Below are 24,421 nucleotides of genomic sequence, written 5' to 3'. Positions count from 1 at the left end.
TGCTGAAACGGGCAGGGACCTTGCTGAATTTATCCAGACAGAAACTCTTGTTTTCACTGTAAAACCTTTTTTCTACGGTTTGCACTAATGAATACACCCCTGGTGTAAAAGTGAGACGTTTTGAACCGAGACTGATTTTGATGTTTTGTCCTTCAGGAGGTAAAGACGGTATGGCTGGTTTCCCAGACTTCATCTATAAACACATCGTCCCAGCATGCTTCCTGGCTCCTCTCAAACCATCCTTTGATCTCACAGACGCTCAGACCGTCCTGGTGAGTACCTGGAACCAGATTTATCAGACACGTCTCTCTACATCCTAGACGTTTGGACTCATTTCACAAAACTTGTTTTGTTGTTCTTCCTCCAGACGTTGTCAGAGTGTGCTCTGACGTTGAAAATGATTCATCTCAGAAGGGTAAGCTCCAGTTTGGTTTTCCTTTCCGTTGTGCTCGTCTGGTTGAGAACCTGATCTATCTTGAACTTGGACCTGAATGAATGCACGGCTGACATGGTGTTTGTCGTCATGTTTTGTACTTCCTGTTCGGCAGGGTCCGGAGTTTATCCAGTACCTTCAACAGGAGTACCTCCCTTCTCTACAGGTGTCACCTGACATCACACAGGTACCACTGTCGGATAACCATACAAATCACAGCTGAAGCGAGCACGGAAATGTAACCTGTTCCCTAGTTCTGTAACACTCCTCCTCCTCTTCCTGTCACAGGAAGTGTGTCAAGTGCTTCAGCAGCCAGACGCCAAGGTCCTCAAAAACTACATGAAGGTACGTAGTCAGCTGGTTGTTGCCTTGGAAACATCTCCACTCTGTCGCCTGTGTCTTGAGACTAGCAGTGACATCTGACAAGAGTCTCTGTCTGCCTCTCGTCTCTCTGTCTGCCTCTCGTCTCTCTCTCTGTCTGCCTCTCATCTCTCTCTCTGTCTGCCTCTCATCTCTCTCTCTGTCTGCCTCTCGTCTCTCTCTCTGTCTGCCTCTCATCTCTCTCTCTGTCTGCCTCTCATCTCTCTCGTCTCTCTCTCTGTCTGCCTCTCATCTCTCTCGTCTCTCTCTCTGTCTGCCTCTCATCTCTCTCGTCTCTCTCTCTGTCTGAATCTCATCTCTCTCGTCTCTCCTCTGTCTGCCTCTCATCTCTCTCTCTCGTCTCTTTCTCTCTCCACAGGCTTTCTTTCAGCGAGCCAAACTGTAAATACGAACCGAGCTGGAAGGATTGAGAGAGGACACTGGAAACTAAGAGAAGACTGGTAGTGAGATAGTACTACGGACAGCCGGACAGAGAGAGAGACGGACAGAGAGAGAGACGGACGGAGAGAGATCTTAAAGACGGAGAGAGATCTTAAAGACGGAGAGAGATCTTAAAGACGGAGAGAGATCTTAAAGACGGAGAGAGATCTTAAAGACGGAGAGCTTAGCAAAGGAGCGGCCTTAGCACTTCTGAAGGTAACTGCATAACCCCGCCCATCCTGTCCACGTGGGAGGGAACGGAGCCAAGACACAACGACACGAGTGGTCAAGGAGGCTTTCACTGGGATGACCACACCCCCCTCCACTGATCCAGGCCCAATCAAGGACGTGCTCTCCATCTGGGGTAATACCCTGGTCAAGTGAAGATGTGATTGGTTGGATTCTCTGCAAGACAGGAAGTAAACTAGAGTATAGAGGAAGGCTTATGGAACGAGGCTTCCATAGTAGAATACCAAGTATCCTTGAACAGGCCTGAGGCCTCATCTGTCTGTTGGTAATGATCCAACAATGACCTGAACACAATCTAACGATTAGGATTTATTTGTTTATAAACATGTATTTTTTTTCAAGATGTCTTTCATTTGAGTGGTTGAACGTGGAGGTTTTGTTTCTCTTTGCCCTGTCAATGAGTTGATGGACTAAATAAAAGGGCTGGCTTGACAGATTTTTCTAGATTTTTCCTGTTGTGGAAGAAATGGGATGGTTGGGGTAGGATGTGTTTTAGTTTGACGTGAACTCTGTAATGGTGGAGGACAGACAGGACAGACCTCTGGTTTATTCTGCATTTACTTTACCTTCTGTTCCAGTTGTCAGGTACCCCTGTCCCTCAGAACGTTGTCAGGTACCCCTGTCCCTCAGAACGTTGTCAGGTACCCCTGTCCCTCAGAACGTTGTCAGGTTGTCCCTCAGAACGTTGTCAGGTACCCCTGTCCCTCAGAACGTTGTCAGGTTGTCCCTCAGAACGTTGTCAGGTACCCCCCTGTCCCTCAGAACGTTGTCAGGTACCCCTGTCCCTCAGAACGTTGTCAGGTACCCCTGTCCCTCAGAACGTTGTCAGGTTGTCCCTCAGAACGTTGTCCCTCAGAACGTTGTCAGGTGCCCCTGTCCCTCAGAACATTGTCAGGTACCCCTGTCCCTCAGAACGTCAGGTACCCCTGCCCCTCAGAACATTGTCAGGTACCCCTGCCCCTCAGAACATTGTCAGGATGCCCTGAACGTCAGGGCCTCTATTCATGGTGTTTCGGTAGGAGTGCTGATGGAGGATGTTATAAGAGGTCGGACTAGATCAGATATTCTTTATGAACTCAAGCCCTGAACAAGGTTCTCCTCTACCCCCAGTCCCCTCAGACAGAATAGGACCTGCCCTGAACAAGGTTCTCTTCTACCCTCAGTCCCCTCAGACAGAATAGGACCTGCCCTGAACAAGGTTCTCCTCTACCCCCAGTCCCCTCAGACAGAATAGGACCTGCCCTGAACGAGGTTCTCCTCTACCCTCAGTCCCCTCAGAAAGAATTGGACCTGCCCTGAATGAGGTTCTCTACCCCCAGTCCCCTCAGACAGAATAGGACCTGCCCTGAACGAGGTTCTCCTCTACCCCCAGTCCCCTCAGAAAGAATAGGACCTGCCCTGAACGAGGTTCTCCTCTACCCCCAGTCCCCTCAGAAAGAATAGGACCTGCCCTGAACGAGGTTCTCCTCTACCCCCAGTCCCCTCAGAAAGAATAGGACCTGCCCTGAACGAGGTTCTCCTCTACCCCCAGTCCCCTCAGACAGAATAGGACCTGCCCTGAATAAGGTTCTCCTCTACCCCCAGTCCCCTCAGAAAGAATAGGACCTGCCCTGAATGAGGTTCTCCTCTACCCCCAGTCCCCTCAGAAAGAATAGGACCTGCCCTGAACGAGGTTCTCCTCTACCCCCAGTCCCCTCAGACAGAATAGGACCTGCCCTGAATAAGGTTCTCCTCTACCCTCAGACAGAATAGGACCTGCCCTGAACGAGGTTCTCCTCTACCCCCAGTCCCCTCAGAAAGACTAGGACCTGCCCTGAACGAGGTTCTCCTCTACCCTCAGTCCCCTCAGAAAGACTAGGACCTGCCCTGAACGAGGTTCTCCTCTACCCTCAGTCCCCTCAGAAAGAATAGGACCTGCCCTGAACGAGGTTCTCCTCTACCCCCAGTCCCCTCAGAAAGAATAGGACCTGCCCTGAACGAGGTTCTCCTCTACCCCTGTCCCCTCAGAAAGAATAGGACCTGCCCTGAATGAGGTTCTCCTCTACCCCAGTCCCCTCAGAAAGAATAGGACCTGCCCTGAACGAGGTTCTCCTCTACCCCCAGTCCCCTCAGACAGAATAGGACCTGCCCTGAATGAGGTTCTCCTCTACCCTCAGACAGAATAGGACCTGCCCTGAACGAGGTTCTCCTCTACCCCCAGTCCCCTCAGAAAGACTAGGACCTGCCCTGAACGAGGTTCTCCTCTACCCTCAGTCCCCTCAGAAAGACTAGGACCTGCCCTGAACGAGGTTCTCCTCTACCCTCAGTCCCCTCAGAAAGACTAGGACCTGCCCTGAACGAGGTTCTCCTCTACCCTCAGTCCCCTCAGAAAGAATAGGACCTGCCCTGAACGAGGTTCTCCTCTACCCTCTGTCCCCTCAGAAAGAATAGGACCTGCCCTGAACGAGGTTCTCCTCTACCCCTGTCCCCTCAGAAAGACTAGGACCTGCCCTGAACGAGGTTCTCCTCTACCCTCAGACAGAATAGGACCTGCCCTGAATAAGTCCCCTCAGAAAGAATAGGACCTGCCCTGAACGAGGTTCTCCTCTACCCCCAGTCCCCTCAGAAAGAATAGGACCTGCCCTGAACGAGGTTCTCCTCTACCCCCAGTCCCCTCAGACAGAATAGGACCTGCCCTGAATAAGGTTCTCCTCTACCCCCTGTCCCCTCAGAAAGAATAGGACCTGCCCTGAACGAGGTTCTCCTCTACCCCCAGTCCCCTCAGAAAGAATAGGACCTGCCCTGAACGAGGTTCTCCTCTACCCCCTCAGACAGAATAGGACCTGCCCTGAATAAGGTTCTCCTCTCTCAGCCCTCAGACAGAATAGGACCTGCCCTGAACGAGGTTCTCCTCTACCCCCAGTCCCCTCAGAAAGACTAGGACCTGCCCTGAACGAGGTTCTCCTCTACCCTCAGTCCCCTCAGAAAGAATAGGACCTGCCCTGAATAGGTTCTCCTCTACCCTCAGTCCCCTCAGAAAGACTAGGACCTGCCCTGAACGAGGTTCTCCTCTACCCTCAGTCCCCTCAGAAAGAATAGGACCTGCCCTGAACGAGGTTCTCCTCTACCCTCAGTCCCCTCAGAAAGAATAGGACCTGCCCTGAATGAGGTTCTCCTCTACCCCAGTCCCCTCAGAAAGAATAGGACCTGCCTGAACAGGTTCTCCTCTACCCCCAGTCCCCTGGAATAGGACCTGCCCAGAACGAGGTTCCACTATCAGGGCCCTGGGCAACAGTGCACTATATAGGGAATAGGACCTGCCCTGACTGAGGTTCATCCTCTCCCCTCAGTCCCCTCAGAAAGAATAGGACCTGCCCTGAGTGAAGGTTCATCCACTCTGCCCTCCCCTCAGACAGAATAGGACCTGCCCTGAATAAGGTTCTCCACTCTGCCCTCAGACAGGGACCTGCCCTGACTGAGTGAAGTCATCCACTCTGCCCTCAGTCCCCTCAGAAAGGGGTGTGCCCTGAATGAAGTCATCCACTCTGCCCTCAGTCCCCTCAGAAAGGGACCTGGTTTGTGATCTAAAAAAAAATCAGACAATATCAGTCATCCAGCTGTACTGCCCTCAGTCCCCTATAGGGGGGGGTGTGACTGGTGAAGTCATGTGCACTCTGCCCTCAGTCCCCTGAGGGGGTGTGACTGAGTGAAGTCATCCACTCTGCCCTCAGTCCCCTCAGGGGGGTGTGACTGAGTGAAGTCATCCACTCTGCCCTCAGTCCCCTCAGGGGGGTGTGACTGAGTGAAGTCATCCACTCTGCCCTCAGGGGGGGTGTGACTGAGTGAAGTCATCCACTCTGCCCTCAGTCCCCTCAGGGGGGGTGTGACTGAGTGAAGTCATCCACTCTGCCCTCAACAGGAGAACTCTGGACCAGACTGACTAGGGAGGTGTTTACCCCGGTGGTCGTTACGACACCGTCACTTCCAGAAGGAATTAACAGTGGATCAAAATGTAAATATTACGTTTTATTGTAAAGAAGGAATAATATGTTGGGATGTAAATAAATTAGTTTGATGGTTAGTTGTTGTTTGTTGTTTTGACATATGTAATATTAAAGGTGAGTCTGTGTCATCATTAAAGGTGTGAGCAGCATGATCCATAGGACTGACTATAACCAACAGCATTTTATACCCAACTGTTACTCACAATTCAGCTTGACCACTGAGGAAATGTGTTTGGTAATGCTAACCTGCCTGTTAAATATATACTGAACAAACATGTCAATGATTTAAACTCCGTTACAGTTCATTTAATGAAATAAATTCATTAGAATGTAATCTATGGCATTCCCATGACTGGGCAGGGGCGTAGCCATGGGTGGGCCTGGGAGGGCCCCCACTCAGAATGAGTTGTCCCGACAAAAGGGCTTCATTACAGACAGAAATACTCCTCAGCACCCCCCCTCACGCGATCCCGCAGGTGAAGAAATCGGATGTAGAGCACCTGGGCTGGCGTGGTTTCACCTGCAGTTGAGGCCGGTTGGACAGTCTCCCAAATTCACTCACTAAAACGACGTTGGATGCAGCTTATGGAAACAGCCCTGGTGGACATTCCTACAGTCGGCATGCCAATTACATTCTCCCTTAAAATGATCCCAGACAGCTTACCTCCAGACCAGACTAATGGATATGATCACAGACAGCTTACCTCACCAGACCAGACTAATGGATATGATCCCAGACAGCTTACCTCCAGACCAGACTAATGGATATTCAGAAATGATCCCAGACAGCTTACCTCCAGACCAGACTAATGGATATTCAGAAATGATCCCAGACAGCTTACCTCACCAGACCAGACTAATGGATATGATCCCAGACAGCTTACCTCCAGACCAGACTAATGGATATTCAGAAATTATCACAGACAGCTTACCTCACCAGACCAGACTAATGGATATTCAGAAATGATCCCAGACAGCTTACCTCCAGACCAGACTAATGGATATGATCCCAGACAGCTTACCTACAGACCAGACTAATGGATATTCAGATATGATCCCAGACAGCTTACCTACAGACCAGACTAATGGATATGATCCCAGACAGCTTACCTACAGACCAGACTAATGGATATTCAGATATGATCCCAGACAGCTTACCTACAGACCAGACTAATGGATATGATCCCAGACAGCTTACCTACAGACCAGACTAATGGATATGATCCCAGACAGCTTACCTCACCAGACTAATGGATATTCAGATATGATCCCAGACAGCTTACCTACAGACCAGACTAATGGATATTCAGATATGATCCCAGACAGCTTACCTACAGACCAGACTAATGGATATTCAGATATGATCCCAGACAGCTTACCTCACCAGACTAATGGATATTCAGATATGATCCCAGACAGCTTACCTATAGACCAGACTAATGGATATTCAGATATGATCCCAGACAGACTTACCCCAGACCAGACTAATGGATATTCAGATATGATCCCAGACAGCTTACCTCCAGACCAGACTAATGGATATATGATGCAACATGGATTTAAATAAAGATGATCCAGACTGGATCTAAATGTGTTGTTGGAAAAACAGAACTGATCACATCTGGCCACCCAGAACCAGGACCGGTTGTGGAGGGGAGACTGAAGGCAGTCAAACTTTTGGCGGACTGGAGAAGGAAACACCACACATCTACATCCTGTATTAATCTGTCTTCATGAGTATCTTTATTGGTTCATCAAAACAACATTAAGTGTTTACTAATCCAGACACCAGGGTTTCTCCTACCAATGGGTGAGAGGTAGTGAGGGAAATCAATCTGGTCAGAGAATCGAGATCCCAAACCATCTCACCATGTGAAGCTTTAGTGTTTGTTGTCTTGAGATGTTGGAACTAAGTGACTACCAGGCATTAAATCTGTCGTCTTGTATTTTATTATCTGTGGTTGACCTGAATCTCAAGGTTATATTCCACAGGGATTTTGCCATGAATGAACCGTAAACCCAAGACACTTCATCCTCTCAAACTTTACAATATTAAAGAGCCCATCTGGTCCAATTAAATTGATCACTCAACGGACAAATCACCCCCCCCATGTCAAAAAAATCATACTGGTCATAAACAGGAAGTGGAGCGGAGGAAACCGATCCCTTGTCAAGTCAGTCTTTGAAGACGGACATGCTCACTCGCAGTCAGACACTTCCCCATTGGCTCCTCCGCCAGCTCTCTGCCTGGTGATTGGCTCCTGGAGGGAGTGCCATGGCCAATGCCGTCACTAGCAGAGTGGTGCAGCCTTATCCCTTGATCACAGCGATGGGTCGTAGTTTGATGGCTTTCTTGCTGATTCCAGCATCGTGACACGTGTTGACGACATCACACACGTTTTTGTACGACTCCGGAGCCTAGAAATGGTAACAAAATACTGTTAGCCTTTATAACAATAGCCACGACCCCCCCCACTGTAGCTATAGCATGACTAGTCTGGGCGAAGCCTACCCCTTCCACGACCCCCCACTGTAGCTATAGCATGACTAGTCTGGGCGAAGCCTACCCCTTCCACGACCCCCCACTGTAGCTATAGCATGACTAGTCTGGGCGAAGCCTACCCCTTCCACGACCCCCCACTGTAGCTATAGCATGACTAGTCTGGGCGAAGCCTACCCCTTCCACGACCCCCCACTGTAGCTATAGCATGACTAGTCTGGGCGAAGCCTACCCCTTCCACGACCCCCCACTGTAGCTATAGCATGACTAGTCTGGGCGAAGCCTACCCCTTCCACGACCCCCCCCTACCCCTTCCACGACCCCCCACTGTAGCTATAGCATGACTAGTCTGACTACCCCTTCCACGACCCCCCACTGTAGTCTGGGCGAAGCCTACCCCTTCCACGACCCCCCACTGTAGCTATAGCATGACTAGTCTGGGCGAAGCCTACCCCTTCCACGACCCCCCACTGTAGCTATAGCATGACTAGTCTGGGCGAAGCCTACCCCTTCCACGACCCCCCCCACTGTAGCTATAGCATGACTAGTCTGGGCGAAGCCTACCCCTTCCACGACCCCCCCCACTGTAGCTATAGCATGACTAGTCTGGGCGAAGCCTACCCCTTCCACGACCCCCCCCACTGTAGCTATAGCATGACTAGTCTGGGCGAAGCCTACCCCTTCCACGACCCCCCCCACTGTAGCTATAGCATGACTAGTCTGGGCGAAGCCTACCCCTTCCACGACCCCCCCACTGTAGCTATAGCATGACTAGTCTGGGCGAAGCCTACCCCTTCCACGACCCCCCCCCCACTGTAGCTATAGCATGACTAGTCTGGGCGAAGCCTACCCCTTCCACGACCCCCCCACTGTAGCTATAGCATGACTAGTCTGTCTTCCACGACCCCCCACTGTAGCTATAACATGACTAGTCTGGGCGAAGCCTACCCCTTCCACGACCCCCCACTGTAGCTATAGCATGACTAGTCTGGGCGAAGCCTACCCCTTCCACGACCCCCCCCACTGTAGCTATAGCATGACTAGTCTGGGCGAAGCCTACCCCTTCCACGACCCCCCCACTGTAGCTATAGCATGACTAGTCTGGGCGAAGCCTACCCCTTCCACGACCCCCCACTGTAGCTATAGCATGACTAGTCTGGGCGAAGCCTACCCCTTCCACGACCCCCCCACTGTAGCTATAGCATGACTAGTCTGGGCGAAGCCTACCCCTTCCACGACCCCCCCACTGTAGCTATAGCATGACTAGTCTGGGCGAAGCCTACCCCTTCCACGACCCCCCCACTGTAGCTATAGCATGACTAGTCTGGGCGAAGCCTACCCCTTCCACGACCCCCCCCCACTGTAGCTATAGCATGACTAGTCTGGGCCCCCCTCCACGACCCCCCCACTGTAGCTATAGCATGACTAGTCTGGGCGAAGCCTACCCCTTCCACGACCCCCCCACTGTAGCTATAGCATGACTAGTCTGGGCGAAGCATGACTAGCTATAGCATGACTAGTCTGGGCGAAGCCTACCCCTTCCACGACCCCCCCACTGTAGCTATAGCATGACTAGTCTGGGCGAAGCCTACCCCTTCCACGACCCCCCCCACTGTAGCTATAGCATGACTAGTCTGGGTGAAGCCTACCCCCCCACTTCCACGACCCCCCCTTCCACGACTGTAGCTATAACATGACTAGTCTGGGCGAAGCCTACCCCCCCACTCCACGACCCCCCACGACCCCCCCACTGTAGCTATAGCATGACTAGTCTGGGCGAAGCCTACCCCTTCCACGACCCCCCCACTGTAGCTATAGCATGACTAGTCTGGGCGAAGCCTACCCCTTCCACGACCCCCCACTGTAGCTATACTGTCTGGGCGAGCTATAGCATGACTAGTCTGGGCGAAGCCTACCCCTTCCACGACCCCCACTGTAGCTATAGCATGACTAGTCTGGGCGAAGCCTACCCCTTCCACGACCCCCCACTGTAGCTATAGCATGACTAGTCTGGGCGAAGCCTACCCCTTCCACGACCCCCCACTGTAGCTATAGCATGACTAGTCTGGGCGAAGCCTACCCCTTCCACGACCCCCCCCCCCACTGTAGCTATAGCATGACTAGTCTGGGCGAAGCCTACCCCTTCCACGACCCCCCACTGTAGCTATAGCATGACTAGTCTGGGCGAAGCCTACCCCTTCCACGCCCCCCACTGTACCATGACTAGTCTGGGCGAAGCCACGACCCCCCACTGTAGCTATAGCATGACTAGTCTGGGCGAAGCCTACCCCTTCCACGACCCCCCACTGTAGCTATAGCATGACTAGTCTGGGCGAAGCCTACCCCTTCCACGACCCCCCCACTGTGCTAGACTAGTCTGGGCATGACTTCCACGTCTGGGCTATAGCATGACTAGTCTGGGCGAAGCCTACCCCTTCCACGACCCCCCACTGTAGCTATAGCATGACTAGTCTGGGCGAAGCCTACCCCTTCCACGACCCCCCCCACTGTAGCTATAGCATGACTAGTCTGGGCGAAGCCTACCCCTTCCACGACCCCCCACTGTAGCTATAGCATGACTAGTCTGGGCGAAGCCTACCCCTTCCACGACCCCCCCACTGTAGCTATAGCATGACTAGTCTGGGCGAAGCCTACCCCTTCCACGACCCCCCACTGTAGCTATAGCATGACTAGTCTGGGCGAAGCCTACCCCTTCCACGACCCCCCACTGTAGCTATAGCATGACTAGTCTGGGCCCCCCCCCACTGTAGCTATAGCATGACTAGTCTGGGCGAAGCCTACCCCTTCCACGACCCCCACTGTAGCTATAGCATGACTAGTCTGGGCGAAGCCTACCCCTTCCACGACCCCCCCACCCCTGTAGCTATAGCATGACTAGTCTGGGCGAAGCCTACCCCCACGACCCCCTACTGTCTATAGCATGACTACTGGGCGACCCCCCCCTGTAGCTATAGCATGACTAGTCTGGGCTATAAGCCTAGTCTGGGCCTTCCACGACCCCCCCCCACTGTAGCTATAGCATGACTAGTCTGGGCGAAGCCTACCCCTTCCACGACCCCCCCACTGTAGCTATAGCATGACTAGTCTGGGCGAAGCCTACCCCTTCCACGACCCCCCACTGTAGCTATAGCATGACTAGTCTGGGCGAAGCCTACCCCTTCCACGACCCCCCCACTGTAGCTATAGCATGACTAGTCTGGGCGAAGCCTACCCCCCTTCCACGACCCCCCACTGTAGCTATAGCATGACTAGTCTGGGCGAAGCCTACCCCTTCCACGACCCCACTGTGCTATAGCATGACTAGTCTGGGCGAAGCCTACCCCTTCCACGACCCCCCCACTGTAGCTATAGCATGACTAGTCTGGGCGAAGCCTACCCCTTCCACGACCCCCCACTGTAGCTATAGCATGACTAGTCTGGGCGAAGCCTACCCCTTCCACGACCCCCTGTAGCTATAGCACTGTAGCTATAGCATGACTAGTCTGGGCGAACCCCTTCCACCCCCCCACTTCCACATGACCCCCCCCTTCCACGACCCCCCCACTGTAGCTATAGCATGACTAGTCTGGGCGAAGCCTACCCCTTCCACGACCCCCACTGACCCCCCACTGTAGCTATAGCATGACTAGTCTGGGCGAAGCCTACCCCTTCCACGACCCCCCCACTGTAGCTATAGCATGACTAGTCTGGGCGAAGCCTACCCCTTCCACGACCCCCCCCCCCACTGTAGCTATAGCATGACTAGTCTGGGCGAAGCCTACCCCTTCCACGACCCCCCCACTGTAGCTATAGCATGCTATAACATGTCCACGACCCCCCACTGTGACTAGTCTGGGCGAAGCCTTCCACCCCCCCACTGTAGCTATAGCATGACTAGTCTGGGCGACCCCCCTTCCTGACCCCCCACTGTAGCTATAACATGACTAGTCTGGGCGAAGCCTTCCACCCCCTCCATGACTAGTTTGGGCGAAGCCTACCCCTTCCATGACTAGTGACTGGTCTGGGCGCCTACCCCTTCCATGACTAGTTTGGGCGAAGCCTACCCCTTCCATGACTAGTTTGGGCGAAGCCTACCCCTTCCATGACTAGTTTGGGCGAAGCCTACCCCTTCCATGACTAGCTTGGGCGAAGCCTACCCCTTCCATGACTAGCTTGGGCGAAGCCTACCCCTTCCATGACTAGCTTGGGCGAAGCGAAGCCTACCTCCTCCATGACTAGTTTGGGCGAAGCCTACTTCTTCCATGACTAGTTTGGGTGAAGCCTACCTCCTCCATGACTAGTTTGGGCGAAGCCTACCTCCATGACTAGTTTGGGCGAAGCCTACCTCTTCCATGACTAGTTTGGGCGAAGCAAAGCCTACCCCTTCCATGACTAGTCTGGGCGAAGCAAAGCCTACCTCTTCCTTGACTAGTTTGGGCGAAGCGAAGCCTACCTCTTCCATGACTAGTTTGGGCGAAGCCACCCTGATGGCGATACCCTTGTCTGCCAGCTTGTCCAACACGTCCTGGAAGTCGATGTTCCTGCGGGATTTGGCCCGAGACAGAGCCCGACCCTGGAGACAAGAGTTCAATGTTGAGTAAAAGATAAAACATGTTCTTGATAATGAACAGATGGATGCAGTCCATTGTTACTACTTGTTATAGTATGGACATACCTAGGAACACAGCGACAGAGAGGTGCAGTAAAGCGACAGAGAGGTGCAGTAAAGCGACAGAGAGGTGTAGTAAAGCGACAGAGAGGTATAGTAAAGCGACAGAGAGGTATAGTAAAGCGACAGAGAGGTATAGTAAAGCGACAGAGAGGTATAGTAAAGCGACAGAGAGGTGTAGTAAAGCGACAGAGAGGTGTAGTAAAGCGACAGAGAGGTGTAGTAAAGCGACAGAGCGGTGCAGTAAAGCGACAGAGGGGTGTAGTAAAGCGACAGAGATGTGTAGTAAAGCGACAGAGATGTGTAGTAAAGCGACAGAGATGTGTAGTAAAGCGACAGAGATGTGCAGTAAAGCGACAGAGGTGTAGTAAAGCGACAGAGGTGTAGTAAAGCCTTACCGCGCCGTGGCAGGTGGTGCCGAATGTCTCCGTCATGCCCTGTTCCGTGCCCGTCAGGACGTAACTGCAGGTGCCCATCGTGCCCCCGATCAACACCGGCTGGCCTGTCAGCTGATTGGACCAGAAACAGGAAGCATTTTAAAAACAGTTTCTGCATCAAAATGGCACTACTTTAGGGCCCTCCCTATATAGGGCACTACTTTAGGGCCAGAGCCACATAGGGCTGTTAGATTGGCCCTAAAGCAGATATGGATTACGGTTATATGGATTAAGGTAGTCTACAGGGATGAGGGTGGGCACCTGGTAGTCTACAGGGATGAGGGTGGGCACCTGGTAGTCTACAGGGATGAGAGGGGGGTACCTGGTAGTCTACAGGGATGAGAGGGGGTACCTGGTAGTCTACAGGGATGAGAGGGTGGTACCTGGTAGTCTACAGGGATGAGGGGTGGTACCTGGTAGTCTACAGGGATGAGGGGTGGGCACCTGGTAGTCTACAGGGATGAGAGGGGGTACCTGGTAGTCTACAGGGATGAGGGGGGCACCTGGTAGTCTACAGGGATGAGGGGTACCTGGGGATGAGGGAGGGCACCTGGTAGTCTACAGGGATGAGGGGGGGCACCTGGTAGTCTACAGGGATGAGGGGGGGATGAGGGACCTGGTAGTCTACAGGGATGAGGAGGGCACCTGGTGTCTACAGGGATGAGGGCACCTGGTAGTCTACAGGGATGAGGGAGGGCACCTGGTAGTCTACAGGGATGAGGGGGGCACCTGGTAGTCTACAGGGATGAGGGAGGGCACCTGGTAGTCTACAGGGATGAGGGGGGGCACCTGGTAGTCTACAGGGATGAGAGGGGGTACCTGGTAGTCTACAGGGATGAGGGAGGGCACCTGGTAGTCTACAGGGATGAGACCTGGTAGGGGATGAGGGAGGGCACCTGGTAGTCTACAGGGATGAGGGGGGCACCTGGTAGTCTACAGGGATGAGGGGGGCACCTGGTAGTCTACAGGGATGAGGGGGGGGTACCTGGTAGTCTACAGGGATGAGGGGGGCACCTGGTAGTCTACAGGGATGAGGGAGGGCACCTGGTAGTCTACAGGGATGAGGGGGGCACCTGGTAGTCTACAGGGATGAGGGGGGGCACCTGGTAGTCTACAGGGATGAGGGAGGGGGTACCTGGTAGTCTACAGGGATGAGAGGGGGGTACCTGGTAGTCTACAGGGATGAGGGAGGGCACCTGGTAGTCTACAGGGATGAGGGAGGGCACCTGGTAGTCTACAGGGATGAGGGGGGGGGTACCTGGTAGTCTACAGGGATGAGGGAGGGCACCTGGTAGTCTACAGGGATGAGAGGAGGGGGTACCTGGTAGTCTACAGGGATGAGGGGGGGCACCTGGTAGTCTACAGGGATGAGGGAGGGCACCTGGTAGTCTACAGGGATGAGAGGGGGGGGTACCTGGTAGTCTACAGGGATGAGGGAGGGCACCTGGTAGTCTACAGGGATGAGAGGGGGGGGTACCTGGTAGTCTACAGGGATGAGGGGGGGTACCTGGTAGTCTACAGGGATGAGGGGGGGTACCTGGTAGTCTACAGGGATGAGAGGGGTGCCCTGGTAGTCTACAGGGATGAGGGGGGCACCTGGTAGTCTACAGGGATGAGGGGGGGGTACCTGGTAGTCTACAGGGATGAGGGGGGGCACCTGGTAGTCTACAGGGATGAGGGAGGGCACCTGGTAGTCTACAGGGATGAGAGGGGGGGGTACCTGGTAGTCTACAGGGATGAGGGGGGGGTACCTGGTAGTCTACAGGGATGAGGGTGGGCACCTGGTAGTCTACAGGGATGAGAGGGGGGGGGTACCTGGTAGTCTACAGGGATGAGGGGGGGGTACCTGGTAGTCTACAGGGATGAGGGGGGGTACCTGGTAGTCTACAGGGATGAGGGGGGGGTACCTGGTAGTCTACAGGGATGAGAGGGGGTACCTGGTAGTCTACAGGGATGAGGGGGGCACCTGGTAGTCTACAGGGATGAGGGGGGGTACCTGGTAGTCTACAGGGATGAGAGGGGGGGGGTACCTGGTAGTCTACAGGGATGAGAGGGGGGTACCTGGTAGTCTACAGGGATGAGGGGTGGGTACCTGGTAGTCTACAGGGATGAGGGAGGGCACCTGGTAGTCTACAGGGATGAGGGAGGGCACCTGGTAGTCTACAGGGATGAGGGGGGGGTACCTGGTAGTCTACAGGGATGAGGGAGGGCACCTGGTAGTCTACAGGGATGACCTGGTAGGAGGGGGTACCTGGTAGTCTACAGGGATGAGGGGTGGTACCTGGTAGTCTACAGGGATGAGGGAGGGCACCTGGTAGTCTACAGGGATGAGGGGGGTACCTGGTAGTCTACAGGGATGAGGGGGGGGTACCTGGTAGTCTACAGGGATGAGGGAGGGCACCTGGTAGTCTACAGGGATGAGAGGAGGGGGGTACCTGGTAGTCTACAGGGATGAGGGGGTGGTACCTGGTAGTCTACAGGGATGAGAGGGGGGGTTACCTGGTAGTCTACAGGGATGAGGGGGTGGTACCTGGTAGTCTAGGGAGGGATGAGGAGGTGGTACCTGGTAGTCTACAGGGATGAGAGGGGGGTACCTGGTAGTCTACAGGGATGAGGGGGGGTACCTGGTAGTCGACAGGGATGAGGGGGGGGTACCTGGTAGTCTACAGGGATGAGGGGGTGGTACCTGGTAGTCTACAGGGATGAGGGGGTGGTACCTGGTAGTCTACAGGGATGAGGGGGGGTACCTGGTAGTCTACAGGGATGAGAGGGGGTACCTGGTAGTCTACAGGGATGAGAGGGGGGTACCTGGTAGTCTACAGGGATGAGAGGGGGTGCCTGGTAGTCTACAGGGATGAGAGGGGGTGCCTGGTAGTCTACAGGGATGAGAGGGGGTACCTGGTAGTCTACAGGGATGAGAGGGGGGTACCTGGTAGTCTACAGGGATGAGAGGGGGTACCTGGTAGTCTACAGGGATGAGAGGGGGTACCTGGTAGTCTACAGGGATGAGAGGGGGGTACCTGGTAGTCTACAGGGATGAGGGGGTGGTGTGGAGGGAAGGCCCGGGTGGATCCCTTGCGATGCAGCAGTAGAGTCTTCTGTTTCCCATCCACCATGTGTTCCTCCACCTTGGCGATGTTATGAGACACGTCATAGATCACATGCATATCCAGGTCATCAGGAGTGGTGGTGAACACCTTGGCAAACGCCTGGAGGAGACAGAGACACGGAGAAGTCACACTGGAGTGGTCAGTTACCCGTCTCAGGTGGGGTCAGTTACCCGTCTCAGGTGCGGTCAGTTACCCGTCTCAGGTGCGGTCAGTTACCCGTCTCAGGTGCGGTCAGTTACCCGTCTCAGGTGCGGTCAGTTACCCGTCTCAGGTGGGGTCAGTTACCCGTCTCAGGTGGGGTCAGTTACCCGTCTCAGGTGGGGTCAGTTACCCGTCTCAGGTGGGGTCAGTTACCCGTCTCAGGTGCGGTCAGTTACCCGTCTCAGGTGCGGTCAGTTACCCGTCTCAGGTGCGGTCAGTTACCCGTCTCAGGTGCGGTCAGTTAGGGTCAGTTACCCGTCTCAGGTGCGGTCAGTTACCCGTCTCAGGTGCGGTCAGTTAGGGTCAGTTACCCGTCTCAGGTGCGGTTACCCGTTAGGGTCAGTTACCCGTCTCAGGTGCGGTCAGTTAGGGTCAGTTACCCGTCTCAGGTGCGGTCAGTTAGGGTCAGTTACCCGTCTCAGGTAGGGTCAGGTAGGGTCAGTTACCCGTCTCAGGTAGGGTCAGTTACCTGTCTCAGGTCAGTTACCTGTCTCAGGTAGGGTCAGTTACCTGTCTCAGGGGGTCAGTTACCTGTCTCAGGTAGGGTCAGTTACCTGTCTCAGGTAGGGTCAGTTACCTGTCTCAGGTAGGGTCAGTTACCTGTCTCAGGTAGGGTCAGTTACCTGTCTCAGTTAGGGTCAGTTACCTGTCTCAGGTAGGGTCAGTTACCTGTCTCAGGTAGGGTCAGTTACCTGTCTCAGGTAGGGTCAGTTACCTGTCTCAGGTAGGGTCAGTTACCTGTCTCAGGTAGGGTCAGTTACCTGTCTCAGGTAGGGTCAGTTACCTGTCTCAGGTAGGGTCAGTTACCTGTCTCAGGTAGGGTCAGTTACCTGTCTCAGGTAGGGTCAGTTACCTGTCTCAGGTAGGGTCAGTTACCCGTCTCAGGTAGGGTCAGTTACCTGTCTCAGGTAGGGTCAGTTACCTGTCTCAGGTAGGGTCAGTTACCTGTCGTGTGAGGAAGGTCATAGAGGAACGGTTGACCCAGGCATAGTTGCCGGCGGCGGCCATTCCTTTCAGGTAGTCTTGTCCCTCCTCTGAAAAGATACGGGCGCACGCCAGCTGACGATCGTTCACCTGGATCTTGTCTCGCTTCATCGCCTTCTCCATGGCAACCAGGGCATCTACCAGAACATATACAGTACCAGTCAAATGTTAGGACCCCTAATCATTCAAGGGTTTTTCTTCAGTGGCTTCAGGAAGTATTCAGACCCCTTGACTTTTTCCACATTTTGTTACGTGACTTATTCTAAAATGTCCCCCCCCACAATCTGCACACAGTGCCCCATAATGACAAAGTAAAAAGGTTTTTGCTAATTTATAAAAAACTGGTATCACATTTACCAAAGTACTCAGACCCTTAATTCAGTACTTTGTTGAAGCACCTTATGCAGTGATTACAGCCTTGAGTCTTCTTGGGTATGACGCTACAAGCTTGGTATACCTGTATTTGGGGAGTTTCTCCCATTCTTCTCTGCAGATCCTCTCAAGCTCTGTCAGGTTGGATGGGGAGCGTTGCTGCACAGCTATTTTCAGGTCTCTCCAGAGATGTTCAGATCAGGTTCAAGTCCAGGCTCTGGCTGGGCCATTCAAGGACATTCAGAGACTTGTCCTAAAGCCACTCCTCTGTTGTCTTGGCTGTGCGCTTAGGGTCGTTGTCCTGTTGGAAGGTGAACCTTTGCGCCCACCCCCCCCACCAGTCTGAGGTCCTGAGTAGGTTTTCATCAAGGATCTCTCTGTAATTTGTTCTGTTCATCTTTCCCTCGATCCTGACTAGTCTCCCAGGCCCTGCTGCTGAAAAACATCCCCACAGCATGATGCTGCCACCACGCTTCACCGTAGGGATGGTGCCAGGTTTCCTCCAGACATGACGCTTGGCATTCAGGCCAAGAGTCCAATCTTGGTTTCATCAGACCAGAGAATCTTGTTTCTCATGGTCTGAGTCCTTTAGGTGCCTTCAGGAAAACTCATAGCGGGCCGTCATGTGTCTTTTTACTGAGGAGTGGCTTCCGTCTGGCCACTCTACCATAAAGGCCTGATTGGTGGGGTTCTGCAGAGATGGTTGTCCTTCTGGAAGGTTGTCCCATCTCCACAGAGGAACTCTGGAGCTCTGCCAGAGTGACCATCGGGTTCTTGGTCACCTCCCTGACCAAGGCCCATCTCCCCCGATTGCTCAGTTTGGCCAGGTGACCAGCTCTAGGAAGAGTCTTCTTGGTCGTTCCAAACTTCTTCCATTTAAGAATGATGGAGGCCACTGTGTTGATGAGAACCTTCAATGCTGCAGACATGTTTTGGTACCCTTCCCCAGATCTGTGCCTCGACACAATTCTGTCTCGGAGCTCTACAGAGATTTCCTTCGACCTCATGGCTTGGTTTTTGCTCTGACATGCACTGTCAACTGTGGGACCTTATATATAGACAGGTGTGTGCCTTTCCAAATCATGTCCAATCAATGTCCAATCAATGTCATTTATGACAGGTGGACTCCAATCAAATTGTAGAAACATTTCAAGGATGATCAATGGAAACAGGAAGCACCTGAGCTCAATGGAAACAGGAAGCACCTGAGCTCAATGGAAACAGGAAGCACCTGAGCTCAATGTCAAGTCTCACAGCAAAGGGTCTGAATACTTATGTAAGGTATCCGTTTTCCTAATAAACCGTTTTCCCTTATGGGGTAGTGTATTTATGTTTATGGGGTAGTATATTTATGTTTATGGGGTAGTATATTTATGTTTATGGGGTAGTGTATTTATGTTTATGGGGTAGTGTATTTATGTTTATGGGGTAGTGTATTTATGTTTATTTATGGGGGTAGTAGTGTATTTATGTTTATGGGGTAGTGTATTTATGTTTATGGGGTAGTGTATTTATGTTTATGGGGTAGTGTATTTATATTTATGTTTATGGGGTAGTGTATTTATGTTTATGGGGTAGTGTATTTATGTTTATGGGGTAGTGTATTTATGTTTATGGGGTAGTGTATTTATGTTTATGGGGTAGTGTATTTATGTTTATGGGGTGTATTTATGTGTATTTATGTTTATGGGGTAGTGTATTTATGTTTATGGGGTAGTGTATTTATGTTTATGGGGTAGTGTATTTATGTTTATGGGGTAGTGTATTTATGTTTATGGGGTAGTGTATTTATGTTTATGGGGTAGTGTATTTATGTTTATGGGGTAGTGTATTTATGTTTATGGGGTAGTGTATTTATGTTTATGGGGTAGTGTATTTATGTTTATGGGGTATGTTTATGGGGGGGTAGTGTATTTATGTTTATGGGGTAGTGTATTTATGTTTATGGGGTAGTGTATTTATGTTTATGGGGTAGTGTATTTATGTTTATGGGGTAGTGTATTTATGTTTATGGGGTAGTGTATTTATGTTTATGGGGTAGTGTATTTATGTTTATGGGGTAGTGTATTTATGTTTATGGGGTAGTGTATTTATGTTTATGGTATTTATGTTTATGGGGTAGTGTATTTATGTTTATGGGGTAGTGTATTTATGTTTATGGGGTAGTGTATTTATGTTTATGGGGTAGTGTATTTATGTTTATGGGGTAGTGTATTTATGTTTTATGTTTATGGGTAGTGTATTTATGTTTATGGGGTAGTGTATTTATGTTTATGGGGTAGTGTATTTATGTTTATTTATGTTTATGGGGTAGTGTATTTATGTTTATGGGGTTGTATTTATGTTTATGGGGTAGTGTATTTATGTTTATGGGGTAGTGTATTTATGTTTATGGGGTAGTGTATTTATGTTTATGGGGTAGTGTATTTATGTTTATGGGGTAGTGTATTTATGTGTATTTATTTAATCCATTTTAGAACAAAGCCGTAACGTAACAGTCTTATTCTAAAATGGATCAATTATTTTTTTCCCCTCAATGTATATTTTTCCCTTTATTTAACCAGGTAAGTCATTGAAAAACACATCAATAACAACAACAACCTGACCAAGACAAGAACCAATACACCGTGCAGCAACGCAGACAGGAGACCACGTTACAGACAATATTTCCAACATGGGTAGAGAGTCCTACCTGTCGCCACCTGGTGGCCCAGCCCCCTGCTGCCACTGTGGATCATCACACACACCTGGCCCTTGTGGTCGATGCCCATCTTCTTAGCAGCATAGTCATTATAGATCTCATCCACCACCTGGATCTCAGCGTAGTGGTTCCCTGCCCCCAGAGTACCTAGCTGGAATAAGGACAGATCATTATAGATCTCATCCACCACCTGGATCTCAGCGTAGTGGTTCCCTGCCCCCAGAGTACCCAGCTGGAATAAGGACAGGTCATTATAGATCTCATCCACCACCTGGATCTCAGCGTAGTGGTTCCCTCTTCTTGGCCTTGGAGGAGACCTTGTTGGGGGTCAGGTTTAGTTAGGGAGTGGTGTTACCTGAGGCAGGCCTCTCTTCTTGGCCTTGGAGGAGACCTTGTTGGGGTCGGCCTGCAGCATCCTGCCATACTCCTCACAGTGCTCCTTATCCTCTGCCCAGGCATAGCCTTCTCTCAGGGACCAGTCCACTCCCATCTCTAGAGCCTCCTCTAGATCCCTGTAACAGACACCAGGTTATCAGTCTCTACACAGCCTTCTCTCAGGGACCAGTCCACTCTCATCTCTAGAGCCTCCTCTAGATCCCTGTAACAGACAGCCTTCTCTCAGGGACCAGTCCATTCCCATCTATACTGGTGTCTGTAGACAGCAGGGTATTGGTGTCTGTAGACAGCAGGGTATTGGTGTATTGGTGTCTGTAGACAGCAGGGTATGGAGGTCTGTAGACAGCAGGGTATTGGTGTCTGTAGACAGCAGGGTATTGGTGTCTGTAGACAGCAGGGTATTGGTGTCTGTAGACAGCAGGGTATTGGTGTGTCTGTAGACAGCAGGGTATTGGTGTCTGTAGACAGTAGGGTATTGGTGTCTGTAGACAGTAGGGTATTGGTGTCTGTAGACAGCAGGGTATTGGTGTCTGTAGACAGCAGGGTATTGGTGTCTGTAGACAGCAGGGTATTGGTGTCTGTAGACAACAGGGTATTGGTGTCTGCAGACAGCAGGGTATTGGTGTCTGCAGACAGCAGGGTATGGTGTCTGTAGACAGCAGGGTATTGGTGTATTGGTGTCTGTAGACAGCAGGGTATTGGTGTCTGTAGACAGCAGGGTATTGGTGTATTGGTGCCTGTAGACAGCAGGGTATTGGTGTATTGGTGTCTGTAGACAGCAGGGTATTGGTGTCTGTAGACAGTTGGTGTCTGTAGACAGCAGGGTATTGGTGTAGACAGCAGGGTTGGTGCCTGTAGACAGCAGGGTATTGGTGTATTGGTGTCTGTAGACAGCAGGGTATTGGTGTATTGGTGTCTGCAGACAGCAGGGTATGGGTATCTGCAGACAGCAGGGTATTGGTGTATTGGTGTCTGTAGACAGCAGGGTATTGGTGTATTGGTGTCTGTAGACAGCAGGGTATTGGACAGTATTGGACAGCAGGGTGTCTGTAGACAGCAGGGTATTGGTGTATTGGTGTCTGTAGACAGCAGGGTATTGGTGTCTGTAGACAGCAGGGTATTGGTGTCTGTAGACAGCAGGGTCTGTAGACAGCAGGGTATTGGTGTATTGGTGTCTGTAGACAGCAGGGTATTGGTGTCTGCAGACAGCAGGGTATTGGTGTATTGGTGTCTGTAGACAGCTGTAGACAGGGGTATTGGTGTATTGGTGTCTGTAGACAGCAGGGTATTGGTGTCTGTAGACAGCAGGGTATTGGTGTCTGTAGACAGTATTGGTGTATTGGTGTCTGTAGACAGCAGGGTATTGGTGTATTGTCTGTAGACAGCAGGGTATTGGTGTCTGTAGACAGCAGGGTATTGGTGTATTGGTGCCTGTAGACAGCAGGGTATTGGTGTATTGGTGTAGACAGCAGGGTTGGTGTCTGTAGACAGCAGGGTATTGGTGTATTGGTGTCTGTAGACAGCAGGGTATTGGTGTCTGTAGACAGCAGGGTATTGGTGTATTGGTGCCTGTAGACAGCAGGGTATTGGTGTATTGGTGTCTGTAGACAGCAGGGTATTGGTGTCTGTAGACAGCAGGGTATTGGTGTATTGGTGCCTGTAGACAGCAGGGTATTGGTGTCTGTAGACAGCAGGGTATTGGTGTATTGGTGCCTGTAGACAGCAGGGTATTGGTGTATTGGTGCAGCAGGGTATTGGTGCCTCCTTACTTGGCGGTCATAGGGATGACTCCCTTGGAGCCGACTCCTACAGGGATGTGGTCAAACAGGGCCTGAGCCAGCTGCTCCTTGACAGGCTGGACGTCTCCCTCGTCTAGGTTGGTCCTTAGTAGACGCACTCCACAGTTAATATCAAACCCCACACCACCTAGCTCACACACACACACACACACACACACACACACACACACACACACACACACACACACACACACACACACACACAATGTCAAAACCCACACCAGAGATTAGACAGGACAGCCTGTTGGACTGTGTGTATCCTCTGTACCTGGGGATACGACAGCGTTGGGGTCGCTCATGTCGAAGGCAGCCATGTTTCCGATGGCGAACCCATACCCCGAGTGGCAGTCTGGCAGGCCGATGGACCTCTGAGGGAGAGAGAGAGAGGTTTGGGGACACTATTAGGCCTTGTTTCCTGGACACAGGTTAAGAGAAATCCTGGACTGACAAGCAAACTCATTGGAGAATCTCCATTGAAAGTGCTTGTTAGTCCGTGACAAGGCTAAATATGTATCTGGGGAAAACAGCCCCGGTGAGATATTACAGAGTGTCAATATGTCAGTTTATAGCTCGTTAGATAACGGTTGTCAGCGTCATCTCCACTGACTTGTGTTAAGGACTGATCCGGACCAGACATCTACTTACATGGACTATACCCGGCAGAGCTGCAACGTTTCCAATCTGTTTCATGGCAGGGAGAAACCCACCAAAACCTGACGACAACAACAACAACAACAACAACAACAACAACAACAACAACAACAACCAAATCAGTCAAATCAACGGGGAAAACAATACAGGAGCGGGCTTGTCTGTTAACATGGCATCATGTGTGTTGTTGTTGTTGTCTACCTCCTCCTTTACACGCGTTACGCAGCTCCTCAAACATCAGCTTCTCCAAGGACTCGTTGACGTAAAACACTCCTTCCACCTGGAAAGAGATGGGAAGGATTTGATGAGCTGTCAAGTCCATACGTCATATTAGGTTAGCTAAATTAGATAGCTTATGGAGCTACTATGCTCTTACACCGTATCTACATACAAAAGACAAGAGCAACAATAACAGAGTCAAGCTGGATAGTAAGCAAGCCACGTCTGAAGCTATCAAACTACGGACATGTGCTAACGTTAATTCATTCCATATAAGTTCGTTTTAGCTTAATCACCTGCATATTTGGGACGAAACCTTTCTTGATTCGCCAGCAGTTCTTGTCAATCTTGTCCAAATATTGTAACTCGTCATTGTACGATCGACTCATGATATGATTATGTAGCTAGCTGTTTATTTCACTTATATTTCAGCAGTGTCTGATTCTGTTCTGAACCAACAAACTACAACTACGGCAACTCAGAGGCGTCCGTACAAAACGCGTTTTTGGAAACCTGAATAATGACGCAGCTGTAAATGTTTTTAAATTTATCGCGTTTATTTTTGAATGGATTAAAATATTGATATTGGATCACACCATATTATAGTCGTGTCTAACAAATACATGTTCCCTAATATCCTAGCAAAGTTTTATTTTTTGAAAACATTTGTGGTTATTATTTTCCTATATTAGTCTTTTTTGACTTTCCGTAGTTGAAGTCAGAACGCTAATCTATTTCCGTAGTTGAAGTCAGAACGCTAATCTCTTTCCGTAGTTGAAGTCAGAACGCTAATCTATTTCCGTAGTTGAAGTCAGAACGCTAATCTCTTTCCGTAGTTGAAGTCAGAACGCTAATCTCTTTCCGTAGTTGAAGTCAGAACGCTAATCTATTTCCGTAGTTGAAGTCAGAACGCTAA

The 24,421-nt window shown here is 51.3% G+C and overlaps 2 protein-coding genes and 1 long non-coding RNA gene across 22 annotated transcripts in view; 2 read left to right on the top strand and 1 right to left on the bottom strand.

The window, feature by feature from the left end:
- xpot (exportin, tRNA (nuclear export receptor for tRNAs)) overlaps positions 1-4,600 on the top strand; it is a 49,646-nt gene extending 45,046 nt beyond the window's left edge. For 4 of the 19 annotated variants that reach the window (XM_042316304.1, XM_042316303.1, XM_042316305.1 and 1 more), the window contains 9 exons: positions 157-272; positions 368-415; positions 549-620; positions 722-778; positions 1,173-2,226; positions 2,257-2,890; positions 3,253-3,464; positions 3,622-3,930; positions 4,062-4,446. In XM_042316304.1, coding sequence (XP_042172238.1) covers positions 157-272; positions 368-415; positions 549-620; positions 722-778; positions 1,173-1,199 — 320 coding nt within the window. In that variant the 3' untranslated portion in view covers positions 1,200-2,226; positions 2,257-2,890; positions 3,253-3,464; positions 3,622-3,930; positions 4,062-4,446. Of the gene's footprint in view, positions 1-156; positions 273-367; positions 416-548; positions 621-721; positions 779-1,172; positions 2,227-2,256; positions 2,891-3,252; positions 3,931-4,061; positions 4,447-4,472 lie in introns of those variants that run through there. The other 15 variants (XM_042316298.1, XM_042316300.1, XM_042316296.1 and 12 more) reach the window with 15 other exon arrangements.
- Positions 4,601-5,170: 570 nt separating this feature from the next.
- On the top strand, positions 5,171-5,543 carry LOC121845279. Its single transcript, XR_006082486.1, has 2 exons — positions 5,171-5,206; positions 5,290-5,543. It is a non-coding gene; the product is annotated as an uncharacterized LOC121845279 (long non-coding RNA).
- A 1,643-nt stretch (positions 5,544-7,186) lies between these two features.
- On the bottom strand, positions 7,187-23,992 carry rtcb (RNA 2',3'-cyclic phosphate and 5'-OH ligase). 2 transcript variants are annotated; one of them, XM_042316284.1, is made up of 12 exons: positions 23,802-23,992; positions 23,488-23,566; positions 23,281-23,348; positions 22,904-23,003; positions 22,606-22,762; positions 20,796-20,952; positions 20,432-20,672; positions 17,329-17,504; positions 16,093-16,281; positions 13,034-13,144; positions 12,420-12,539; positions 7,187-7,884 (listed from the first exon to the last, which is right to left on the bottom strand). In XM_042316284.1, the coding sequence occupies exons 1-12, from the start codon at positions 23,892-23,894 to the stop codon at positions 7,777-7,779; spliced, it is 1,599 nt and encodes a 532-aa protein (XP_042172218.1). In that variant the 5' UTR covers positions 23,895-23,992; the 3' UTR covers positions 7,187-7,776. The 2 variants fall into 2 exon arrangements, with proteins under 2 accessions (XP_042172218.1, XP_042172220.1); XM_042316286.1 differs by having other exon boundaries at positions 20,432-20,591; positions 23,802-23,991.
- Between the last annotated feature and the right edge of the window lie 429 nt (positions 23,993-24,421).

Source organism: Oncorhynchus tshawytscha, unplaced genomic scaffold, assembly GCF_018296145.1.
Source record: "Oncorhynchus tshawytscha isolate Ot180627B unplaced genomic scaffold, Otsh_v2.0 Un_contig_3229_pilon_pilon, whole genome shotgun sequence".
Classification (NCBI taxonomy): domain Eukaryota; kingdom Metazoa; phylum Chordata; class Actinopteri; order Salmoniformes; family Salmonidae; genus Oncorhynchus; species Oncorhynchus tshawytscha.
Note: the sequence above shows the minus strand (reverse complement) of the source record. Positions and strands in the feature narration are given on the sequence as shown.